Genomic DNA, 12,812 nt, shown 5'->3' with positions numbered 1-12,812 from the left:
GTGCTACTGAAGTCAGACAGTTTCTGGATGAACAGTCTGGAGGTCACTGGATAGATAGGGAAGTCCTATTGAATGGCCATCATGGTCCCCTGATATTACACTTCCTGACTTTTATCTGTGAGGACATTTGAAATCAATTGTGTATGAGGTAAAAATCATTAATGTAGCCCATTTTTGTCAGCATACTGAGGAGGTGTGTGCCTCTGCTGACCCACAGATGCTGTGACGTGTGCAGCAGGACTGGCAAAAAATACTCTGAGCATGTGTCCAGCACAATGGAGGTCATATTGAGCATATGCTGTAATGCCGATTCTGACAAGTGTCATAAACTGTAACAAGTCATAACTCTTATAGAAGTACAGATATCTTAAAACAGATTTCACATGTATATTCCTGAGAAAGAGGTAATTCAAAATGATGTGCCACATGACCCACTTCCCATTTGAAACACGTAATCCAAATCCAAGATAGCACATCTACATCTACATCTACATATATATCCATACTCCGCAAGCCACCTGACGGTGTGTGGCGGAGGGTACCTTGAGTACCTCTATCGGTTCTCCCTTCTATTCCAGTCTCGTATTGTTCGTGGAAAGAAGGATTGTCGGTATGTTTCCGTGTGGGCTCTAATCTCTCCGATTTTATCCTCATGGTCTCTTCGCGAGATATACGTAGGAGGGAGCAATATACTGCTTGACTCTTCACTGAAGCTATGTTCTCGAAACTTCAACAAAAGCCCGTACCAAGCTACTGGGCGTCTCTCCTGCAGAGTCTTCCACTGGAGTTTATCTATCATCTCCGTAATGCTTTCGCGATTACTAAATGATCCTGTAACGAAGCGCGCTGCTCTCCGTTGGATCTTCTCTATCTCTTCTATCAACCCTATCTGAACATTTCAAGATGGCCACAACTGTTGCCATAGCTCCTATAAGTTGCGTCCTCATCAACAGACATCCCATACCAGACGCCATTATGATTCCTCACACTGCCTGACTTTTAGAGTGGGTATCCAGGCTTCTGCCCCACCCTGTAGTTTTGTTGAGCTCAACATGGCTTGAATCACTAAGGCCCATGTGTGGAGTTGCCACATGTGTGGAGTTGCCAGTTGTTTAGTTTTATGATATGCAGTATGAATGAAAATTATGAAGTATACACAACTTACTACAAATGAACTGTGTCTTCCCATACTAGTAATGAATAGTACAGCAATTCTGATTACGAAACAGTAATACAAAATAAACAGTACAGAATGGAGAGAGAGGAATAGCCGAGTCAAAATATAGATCAATCAATCAAATTAGGTAGAAAAGTCATATTAGAGAAGATTGCCTCACCTTTGCAGATGATCTGGCAGTTTTAACTAGAGATATTACCACTGCTCAAAAACAAACTGAAATTCTTAAAGAAGTTGCGTAGAAAGTAGGGCTGCAAATATCATTCAAAAAATGGAATATATGACTTGCAACAAACAAGCACCAAAGTTTTTGAACACAAAATATGGGAAAATAAAAAGGTATTCTCAATTTAAATACTTGGGGGAAATCATACAAGAAAACAGTCTGAAAAAGCTGCAAAAATTGCTGTCAAAAAATAGCAACTGCATTCAGATTAACACAAAATATTTATAATAAAAAATCACTTTCTAAATTCAGTAAACTTAGGCATTACAGCACTGTAATCAAACGTGAATGTCTTTGTGAAGCAGAAACTTTAATGTTAAATAGAAAGAGGAAAACTGAAAAAATTCAAAAAAAGAAAGAAAGATTATTAGGAAAATATTAGGCCCCAAAATTGATGGAGGAACTTATAAGCTGAGAAGTAATAAGGAAATAGAAGACTTACTCAGACATACATGGTGGTTTGAGAAAATGAAGACTTAAATTTTATGGGCACATTAAAAGATTGGCATCCACTAGGTTGACAAAACAAACAGCAAAATTCTACGAGAACAGAAGTAAGGCCAAAACTGGGCCAATTAAATGGATCACTGTGATTAAGGAGGATCTTAAAGCAGCCAGTATAACCTGGACAGATGTTACAAATAGAAAAACATTCAGACAAAAGATATTTGCTTGGAAAGTTGGTTCGAGGGAAATTAGAAAATGGGGTCGAGCACTGTGGTCTGGTGAAAGAAAGAGACTTCATTCTGGAAGGATGAAACAAATATGGACACATAGGAAGGCCAACCATCAAAAGTGATGTTCATGGATTGTATCTTGCGTTGTTCTATTGGGCCCATATGTGAATAAGAATAATGACAACAATACACAGTTGGAATTGATACAACTGTTATACACCTATATTCAATATATCAGGTGACAATAGTTGTATTTAATGATGTCTCAAAATTTAACTGAGGAAACTGGACAAGTGCTGTACAATTCAGCTGTTTCCAAAATGAATTTTCACCCTACACCAGAGTGTGTGGTGATATGTAACTCCCTGGCAGATTAAAACTATATGCTGGACTGACAAGCAAGCCTGGGACCTTTGCCTTTCATGGGAAAGTGCTCTACCAACAGAGCTACTCAAGCACAGCTCATGACCTGTCATCACAGCTTTACTTCTGTTAGTACCTCATCACCTAGCTTCCAAATTTCTCAATACTTGCGGGCCTATCACTCCTGAAAGAAATGATATTACAGAGACATGGGTTAGCCACAACATGGGGGACTGCTTCCTGAGTGAACTTTCACTCTGCAGTGGAGTGTGCGCTGATATGAAGCTTCATGGCAGATTAAAACTGTATGCTGGAATGAGACTTTAAGTTGGGACCTTTGTCTTTCACAGGCAAGTGCTCTACCAGCTAAGCTACTCAACCATGACTTATGAACCATCTTCACAGCTTTGATTCATATCAGCACACACTCCACTGCAAAGTGAAGATTCATTCTGGAAACAATCCTTCAGACTGTGGCTAAGCCTAAGCCATGTCTCCGCAATATTCTTTCTTCCAGGAATGCTAGTCCTGCAAGTTTCACAGGAGAACTTCTGGGAAGTTTGAAAAGTAGGTTGGCAGAAGTAAAGCTGTGAGGACAGGTCATGAGTCATACTTGGGGCAGCTCAGTTGATACAGCACATACATGCGAAATGCAAAAGTCCTGAGTTCGAGCCTCAGTCCAGCACACAGTTTTAAACTGCCAGGAAGTTTCAATTCAGCTAGTTGCATTTCTCTCTGTCTGAACCTTAACCATTCAATGAGGGGTATTTGAGTAGCAATTTGCTTATAATTGCCCTGGAATCAGTATTTTGTAATGCCTACCAAATTATAGTTTAGAGGACACTGTAATACAACATGATGTGGTGTACCATCTCTCCACACTCACACTGTCTGATTGTCTTTTGCAACATATATGAAGCTACAGAGTGAATGGGCCATTACCCATTATGAAATCGATAATGCCTCTGCTTAGGTTCATAAACTGTAGTTTATTTGTTCTGTGATTGTTTGGTAACAGCTCCCTTTACCAAATACCGGTTTTCCATGACTTTGATTGAAATTCATTTGTTATCTGTTAGTGTATATCCATGAACATTTTTCCAAGTGTGTGTGTGTGTGTGGGGGGGGGGGGGCAGCTAGGCTCTAAAATTGCCAATTTGGATATAAATGAGCTTTCAGTTTTAAGACATGTCATGCCATGAGAACTAAATTTTATAGCTGACACTGCATTCTTATTATATTCCTGAGAATTATTGTTATCTGCTTATTGTATGAACAAAAACCTTGTATTCCAGATTATGAGAGAGGGGAGGGGGGTGGAGTGCCAAGTGCCCCTTCTTGCTTTAGTACATGTCATAGTTCAGAGAGTATTCTGGAATATCAGTTGTGGAGACATAAAGCAACATTAGCATCAAGACTGTTCATTTCATTTTTACACAAGGATTTTAAGTAGTCACTATTATAAATATCTTATTGGTTACCAATATATTTTGTAATAAGTAAGCGAAGCTGCAGTGGCATCAGTATGCTATTTTATATAGTAGGAGTCTTTAACTTCCATGTGATATATTTATAACAATTCAGTTACGGACAAATGATTAAAAGTAGAAATTTTACAAATTATTTGAATTGAATAGTTGAAACTGAAAGAGAACATCTTGCACAATGATCCCCACCACAAGTCTTAATCAAACCTAAGGGTTTCAGTTGTAAGCATCTTCGCAACAAACCAGGATTCAATACACATGATCGAAAAAATTACATTACCCTGCTGCATGCTGTTAGTTACACATTCTAACTTTATGTTACTGTGAAGCACACAAATCAGCAATAACATGCAAAATAACAGGAACTGCAGTATTTTTTTGTTTTGCTAAATTTCAGACATGCAATCATTGCAGATCAAAGGAACATATGAAATTTGACAAGGCTTTTGATAAAATAATTGGTCTCAATCTTCATTTCAAACAAAACAATATTGAAGTACCTCCCAGTGGTTGCTGTTACAGTGTAGCCTCCTTCATGAGTAGCTGCAGTAGGCCCTATGGTTTGATGAATGAACATTACATAAGTTCAGCAAGAACAAGACAAATTTCAACTGACATATTTCTGTACAAAACCCAACAATCAGACTATTTTAGACTGTACAAAACAAATTTAGGTTGTAGATAGTCAGTTGAAAATCCATTCACAATGAATAGCTACATGCAGTTCAAAGCATAAGTGCAATGATTTTATGTGGAGCTGTGGTGCTGGTTTATATCCCTGTTTAATGTTTGTGAATATGAACACAGACAATTACGTACACAACATACAAGTTACTATATTGACGCCAGTGGAAAAAATGTTACTAACTCTTTGTCAACAGCAATACAGCTCACAACAAAATGAAACCATAATTTCATTTTACAATATAGTATTAAGAAAAATGAAATGGGTTGGTGGTGGTGGTGGGGGTTGTCCATTAGTATAATGTAAAAAAATGATGTACAATGCAAGGAATAATTATGCTTACCTAAACAAGCTTAGTTTTCGCCATTCTGTCTGCCATATAACAAATACCAACTATTATGTTCTTAATAAATTTACAACACTGAAAAATCATATGATTATTAAATTTTCTGGGAGGCTGGAAACCCTGAGCACCTTGTTATGAGGCTTGACTAACTACACTCACTCATAAGAAACTTCCCAGCAGAGTAAAATTGTGTGCCACACCGGGACTCAAACTCAGGACCTTTGCCTTTCGCGGGCAAGTGGTAAGAGGAGTTAGCTGCGACAAAGGTCCTGAGTTCGAGTCTTGGTCCGACACAGTTTTCATCTACCAGGAAGTTTTGTATCAGTGCAAACTCTGCTGCAGAGTGAAAATTTCATTCTGGATACACTCATAAGTATTGAATTATAAATAGCAAATTCATTAAGAAATGGTAAGTTCAGGATGGAATAATAACAATATTATGTAAAGGATAGACTGGTGCTCACCACAGGAGGCTCTGAATCACAAACAGGCACAATGGAAAGATTGTTAAACATTTAAGTTTTCAGACTGTGAAAAGGATAGATTGGTACTCATCACAGGAAGCAATGAGACAGAAACAGGCACAATGAAAAGACTCCCAAACATTTAAGCTTTCAGACAAAAATGTCTTTCTTCAGAAATAGAAAACACACACGTACACACCACCACTATGGTCAGAATGTGACTGCTTTTGATGTGAGCAGCAATCTCGGGTAGGTGTGAGGTAAGGAGATGTGGGGGAGATGTAGTGCTGGCTGTGAGAGCATGCAGGGATGTGTTGGGTACAGGATAGGGTGCTAGGTGCAGAGTTGGGAGGGTGTATTGTGCAGGGAGAAGTGGTGGATAGAGAAGGGAGAGAGACTGTACATGTGCTGGAGGAACAGAATGCATATATGGTGCTGGAGAGTGTGCAGGGAAGGGGACAGGTTGGTGAAGGACAGGGACTAGCATAGGCCGAGGCTAGGGGGTTTGCGGAAATGAATGTTATAGGGAGAGTTTCTACCTCTGTGGTTTATAAAACCTGATGTTACTAGGAAGGATCCAGATGGCACTGACTGTGAAGCAGTCACTCAAATGAAGCATACTGTGTTGGGCAGCATGTTCAGCAGCTGGATGTTCCGGATGTCTCTTGGCAACAGTTTGCCAGTAGCTATTCATGTGGACAAACAGCTTATCAGTTGTCATGTCCATATAGAAAGTGCCATAGTGATTGCATCTTATTTTGTAGATCACATGACAGCTTTCACAGGTAGCCCTGCCTTTGACGGGATAGGACATGCTTGTGACAGGACTGGAATAGGTGGCAGTGGGAAGATATTGTATGAGTCAGGTCTTGTATCTAGGTCTACGGTGGGGATATAAGCCATGGGGCAAGGGGTTTGGAGCAGGGGTGGAGTAGGGATGGACAAGGATGGTGCGTAGTTTTGGTGGGTGGTGTAGTTGCACTGTGGGAGCAGTGGGGAGGATAGTGGGTAGGATATTCTTCATTTCAAGATATGACAAGAAGTAGTCGAAAACCCAGCAGAAAATGTGATTCAGTTGCACCAGATGTGAGGGGTAGTGAGTCACAAGAGGAGTGCTCGTATGTGGTCAGACAGTGGACATGTGGGAGGTGGCTGGTGAATGGAGAGACAAGGCATAGGAGATCTGTTTCAGAACAAGGTTGGGAAGGTAATTTCAGTCTGTAAAGGCCTTAGTGAGACCCTTGACACATTTAGAGAGGGGCTGCTCATCACTACAGATGCAGTGACCACAGTTGGCTAGGCTGTATGGAAGGGACTTCTTGATATGGAATGGGTGGCAGCTGTTGAAGGGGAGGTACTGTTGGTGGTTGGTAGCTTAGATGTGAACAGAGGTACTGATGCAACCATCCTTAAGATAGGGGTCAACACCAAGGAAGATGGCTTGTTGGGTTGAGGAGGACCAGGTGAAGTGAACGGGGGAGAAGATGAGGTTTTGGAGGAATGTGGTTAGGTTGTCCTCACCCTCAGTCCAGATCAATGACTCTGTACCAAGTAAGGGGTTTGGGATTCTGGGTGCTAGGAAGAATTCCTCTACATGGTCCATGAATAGTTTGGCAAAGGATGGCGCCATGTGTGTACCATTGCTGTGCTATGGATCTGTTTGCAGGTGATATCTACAAAGGAGAAGTTATTGTTAAGGAAGGATGTAGTTGGTCATGGTGACCAGAAAGGAGGTTGTAGCTTTGGAGCCAGTCTGGCATTGGGAAGTGTACTGTTCAATAGCAGCAAGGCCATGGGCATTGGGATGGTAGTGTAGAAGGCAGTGCCATTGACAGTGGTGAGCAGGATGCCAGGTGATAAAGAAAAAAGAACTTTGGACAGTCGGCAGAGGAAATGGTTGGTATCTTTGATATAGCAGGGTAAGTTATGGGTAATAGGTTGAAGGTGTTAGTCCACAAGAATAGAGATTCTCTCTGTGGGGGGCACAGTAACTTGTCACAATGGAGCACCCTGGGTAGTTGGGTTAATAAACTTCATGGAGGTAAGTGTGGGTGAGTGGTGGGGGTGAGGAGAGAGACAGACTCAGGGGAGAAGTTCTGGGATGGCACAAAGGGTTTGAGGAGGACAGGAAATAATTGAGGACAGGAAATAATGCTGTATTTCTACCCTGCTATCCCTCCCCCTCCCTCCCCCATGCCTCTTCCTTATCCTCACCACTCACCCCAGACTGTTGCTCTGGTCAGATACAGTCACAGTCCACAGCTGGGGCACAGTGGGCAGAGACAGTGGCCATGTATGTGTGAGTTGTGCTTGTATGAATGTATGCATGTTTCTATTTCTGAAGAAGAACTTATTTGTTCAAAGGTTTTGATTTGATTTAATTTGATTTGGCAAGAGATGGTGCCATGTGTCTGCCATGGATCTGTTTGCAGGTGATATCCACAAAAGAGAAGTTATTGTTAAGTGAGAATGTAGTTGGTCATGGCGATCAGAAAGGAGGTTGTAGGTCTGGAGCCAGTCTAGTGTTGGGCAGTCTTTTCATCGTGCATGTCTGCAACTCAGTGCTTCCTCTATGTGGTGAGCAGCAATCCTTCCTTTTCATAATACAATTGTAACTTCATTAAGAGATGAAGCACTTATGGACTGAAAAATTGACAGTGTCAAGTGACTGCCCTTGTACTGGATATTAGTGTGGTAGTAGAGTGCAGGATACGAAGGGCACATGAATTAATGGATATGACCACAGTTGATTTATGGATGCCCAATGCAATGCCCTCTATTTTCAACAGCGTGCAGGCACTGGGCTCTTTGGAAATCACTATGTAAAGTGGGTAACACTGCCAACACAATGGTCTGCTGTCATGGGCAACAAATAGATCACAGCAGTCACTTCAACAACTGTGGATTGTAAAAGCAAGTAGATGGGTCAGAATACAATAAATCAGCAATTCAATTCTTCACTGACACATTTCCATAAACAACCAAACATCACAATCATTAGCCAGTCACTCTAGGCATTCAACTGTTTATCCAAAAATCAATCATGTAAACATGAAGTTTCATTTCATCTATGCTGTAAAGGTACATTGATCTCTCTTCATTTTTATGTATTTTTCTTAACAAAACACATTAATTAGGGTGGACACTGATAACATGAACAATATTTAGCACTACTTATTATTTCTTGAACATCTGCACAGTAATCAAAATGATATTTTTGAGAAATCTACACACAGAATAAAGATCTTTTGTGCAGAAAGATGGCACAAGTGAAAAATTTTTATTAGCCTGTGTTTTAACTGCCTCCTCTGTAATTGCAGTGATAATTTTGTTAACTGATAGAAATATAAACATACGTGCAGTAATGCAAAATTATTTTTTATTTTCATCTCACTTTCTGAAGCAAAAAAGATTATTGCACTCTTAAACAATGGAAAGTCCAGGATGGAATAACAACAACAAGTAAAGCATAGACTGCTACTAACCACATAGAGGATGCACTGAGTTGCAGACACGAACAATGAAAAGAATACTAGAAATCTTTAAGTTTTCTCACAAAGCACTTCCACAGAAGTAGAATCTACACATATCCATGCAACAACAGCTCTTACATACCTGGCTACTGTCTTTGATTTATATACAATTTTGGACTCAGAAAGCTTATGTATTTCTGGTGTTTTCTTCATTGTGCCAGTCTGTGACTCAGAGCCTTCTCAATGTGGTGAGTGGCAATCTGTCCTTTCCATATTATTATTGCCCATTCAGTAAATACAGTATTTAATAGACATATTTAAGACATAAAAAACATGAAACTTGAAATATCAAATGTGTGCTGATAATGACAAAATGAGTGAAAAATAAAACAAATGGTGTTGCTGACATATCATGCTTATGTTCTGTGGATTATTAACAACCTAACATTTACAGCATCTACCTCACTTGCCTGTGAAAACAATTGTATTTCATTATTCTTATCATCTTCTTTTTTGAGAGTATGGAAAGACACTGGGTTCTGTGTCCATTTATTTTTCATTGTTATCTCCTCTGTCTGAGTTTCTTCAGTTAGATTGTCTTCATTAGTTTGAACATATGCCTGTGAAAATAGCCCATAATCAGTAGTTCAAGTTTTTGCAAAAATTCATAAAACAAAGACTTCAGATAAGAGTTATGTCATGTAAAGACTCATTAAACATATGTACTGAACTATGCATGAAAGTACAGTAAACAGCAATATAAAAGAATTTGTGTAAAAGAGCCTTTAATCTTGGAAGACAGAGATTTTACAAAATATTCATTTTTTCGTGTGTTGCAATTGCACATATAGTAATTTTTTTGCCAGTGTGATTTAAATGTAATGTAATTTGTTACTTTATGTTCATAAACTTTTAAATGAATGGAGTTTCACAGATTAGCAATTGAATTAAAACTAATCTCCTGAGGAAAATTGCATTATAGCAAACACACACACACACACACACACACACAAATCAAACACCTATGCGCTTACTGGTTTACAAAGTTAACAAGTTAGAATTTCAATATTTGTCTTTTAAGAAGTATACATGTATGACAAATCAGTTGGAAGTCTAAGAATACTGTTTTTTTTTTAACATTTTTACTCTTTTCCTGATATTGACAAAGCTTTCAGCATTTGTAAGAAAACAAAATTAATTGTCACACACAACTAACTTCATTTATGGATAACACATTTTACTGTGAAATGTTTATTTCTTTTTTTCGCCTCACAAATTAGAAAACAACAGCGTGGTACGAAATTTTTCTGAAGCAATTTTGAGAGTCATACGGCCTACAACAGTAGCTTGTCCCTTTCTATACAATTTTTACTGCATCTTCAGTCAAATTTGTCTTCTTTGCTGCTTAGGGCAGTCTTTTAGGAAAATGAGTGCTTTGGGCCTGTTTGCACTTGTAAATCCAGAGGTTAGGTATACTTTCCAACTTACGAGGAGAACATGGTAATCTAGTTTCTGTGAACCATTGATCAGTGGAAGAGATGTCAAAATAAGTGAACATGATTCTTGGCTTACCTGTAGACATCTGATAGTTTCTGAGAAAATGGCGGATAAAGTTTTCAAGGTGCTTTATGTGTCTTTTAGCAATTAAGTAGTTCAACCAAAAATTGGCACAGTGGCTATTGTCACATCTCCACACTTTTAAGTTCCATGTTCGAAGCTTGATGTTGTTTTTTATTTTTCCAGCACTCCTTCATCTTCTCCTCATGTTGTCTTCTCTTTTCTTTTGCCCATGTTTTTCCCAATTTCATACTTTTTCTGCACTGAAAAACTTCTAAATTTAGTAGTTTTTTCTTAAAAAGGTTTCTGCCTACTATTTATGATTCTCTGATGTTATTTCTTTCTAGTTCTTTTCTTATTTCTGTAAACCATGCTACTGTCAATTTCTTCTTCCAGAAATACAGGAATATTTTTTTCATTAGCCGGTTCTCATTAATTCAGTAGAGGTGACCAAAAAGATTAATCTTCCCTACATTTTTGTAGGTCTCCTAGTTACATTTCATTTTCCAGCCATCTTTCTAATAATCCATCATTCAAGTACCTCTGTTTTGTTCAGCTTTTAGTCCAGTGTTAGGCATTTACATCCATACAACCTTTCTGGTTGTACCACTGTAGCGTGTCTTAGTTTTGTTTTTCTAGCTGTGCATTTCTTGTTGTAAATATTGTTTGTCAAACCATATTCTCTCTCCATTTTGTTAACATTGACATATACTGCATTTTTCCAGTCCATTCGGTTGTATAGTTTCTTTACTTACACATTCTATTTTACCTATTTGTGTTTCTAAGAATTTTAGTGCATTTTTTGTATTTGTCATTAATTTTTTTTTTCAGCTGAAATTTTGAGAGCAGTTCTGTTTGCTGTTTCTTCCAGAAGATTTATCTAACAATTGTGAATTCATATCAATGTATAGCTCCTTATTTTATAATTCACCATATATGAATAGTTCACTTTTGCAAGATTGTACTTTTATGTATCTTTAATTGTGATGGTATAAGTCATGTTTTTACATGCACACTGGAAAATTGGCTCTTCACACCAAATTATATAACCACCGGCATCCTCTGGCTACTTCAAAGATAATGTAACCAGCTTGCATAATAAAGAGTACCACTACCTGCTCCCATGACACACTACAGATCTCACTGTGCAAACTGGGGTGGCTTTATGATGATCTTAGATGATCGTTCCACTTATGTTTATGTCAGTGGCTGCTTAGACATAACATAGCCAAGTTTAAAACCTGTGGTTTGGTCATCTATTTTCCACAACCATATCAACTTGGTCATGTCAATTGCCAGTAAATTAGCATATTACACAAACGTTCTAGCATTTATTTTGACAAAATTGGTTTATATAACCAAAGGTTATATTTTGACAATGACTTGGATTCTACCCAAATCTAATGATTTGTATGTAAGTAAGAGAACAAATCAATTGGCTCATACATTGATTTAACTGTTTGCCCTGCTATTTTCTGATGCTTTCTCTGATACTTGTACTTTTATTGTGCTTTAATCTGTTGCAGTTGCAACACTTGATAATGGCCTAAGGCCAAAATCTAAGTTGTGAAATAAAACCTGTTGTGCAGCCAAATGACTATTATATCCTTCAGAAAGTTTTATATGACTGTGGCTCCACACAAAAGTAAAATCATTAATTTATTTGAATAACTGTGTCCGTCAGATTTTTTTAAAAGTATCACAAAATCTTCTGCAAAAGCCAGTCAGTTTATGTTCATTCCATTTGTTTTCCTTGCTAAAATTATTGGTTCAATTTTGTGATTTTTTTAGCCCCAGATTTCAGATATGTATTATTTTTTCTAGAAATAGTTAAACAGTAAAGATAATAAACCACTCCCTTGTCTAACACATTTTTATTTCAAATGGCTAAGATATTTTTCTCATAATTTTAACTTCACATATTGTATATGTTAGATTTTCACAAACTATGTTTGCTAATGTTGCTTCAACATCAAATTTTCTAATGATTTTATATATCATTTCCATGCCTACCAAATAAAATGCTTTCTTGAAATCAATAAATGATACTATTGAAAGTTTGCTGCTTAACACTCTGTGAAAAATTACTGATTTTAATTTAAATATCTGTACTGTACAGGATCTTCCCTTTTGAAAAACACCCTGATATTGTTTGTCTAAAGTTTCTACAACTCCGTCCAAGAGAATTTTTGAAAGTATTTTGTATGGCACTGGAAGAAATTAGACTACTTTGTAATTGCTGACATTTTATTTGTCTCCCTTTTTATGTAGCGGCTGAATTAGTGCTGTTTTATGCTCTTCTGGAATCATGTCCACAAAAAAACTGCTGTAGACCATTTATAATTTTTGGTTTTGAC

General features: G+C 38.0%; 1 protein-coding gene across 2 annotated transcripts in view; it reads right to left on the bottom strand.

The window, feature by feature from the left end:
* The window catches only part of LOC126198787 (cytoplasmic dynein 2 intermediate chain 1), a 161,461-nt gene that overhangs the window by 96,573 nt on the left and 52,076 nt on the right, over positions 1-12,812 (bottom strand). For both annotated transcript variants that reach the window (XM_049935367.1, XM_049935360.1), the window contains exon 9: positions 9,369-9,518. In XM_049935367.1, the coding sequence (XP_049791324.1) occupies positions 9,369-9,518 (150 nt within the window). The remainder of the gene's footprint in view (positions 1-9,368; positions 9,519-12,812) is intronic.

This window comes from Schistocerca nitens, chromosome 1 (assembly GCF_023898315.1).
Source record: "Schistocerca nitens isolate TAMUIC-IGC-003100 chromosome 1, iqSchNite1.1, whole genome shotgun sequence".
In the NCBI taxonomy this organism is placed as follows: domain Eukaryota; kingdom Metazoa; phylum Arthropoda; class Insecta; order Orthoptera; family Acrididae; genus Schistocerca; species Schistocerca nitens.
Note: the sequence above shows the minus strand (reverse complement) of the source record. Positions and strands in the feature narration are given on the sequence as shown.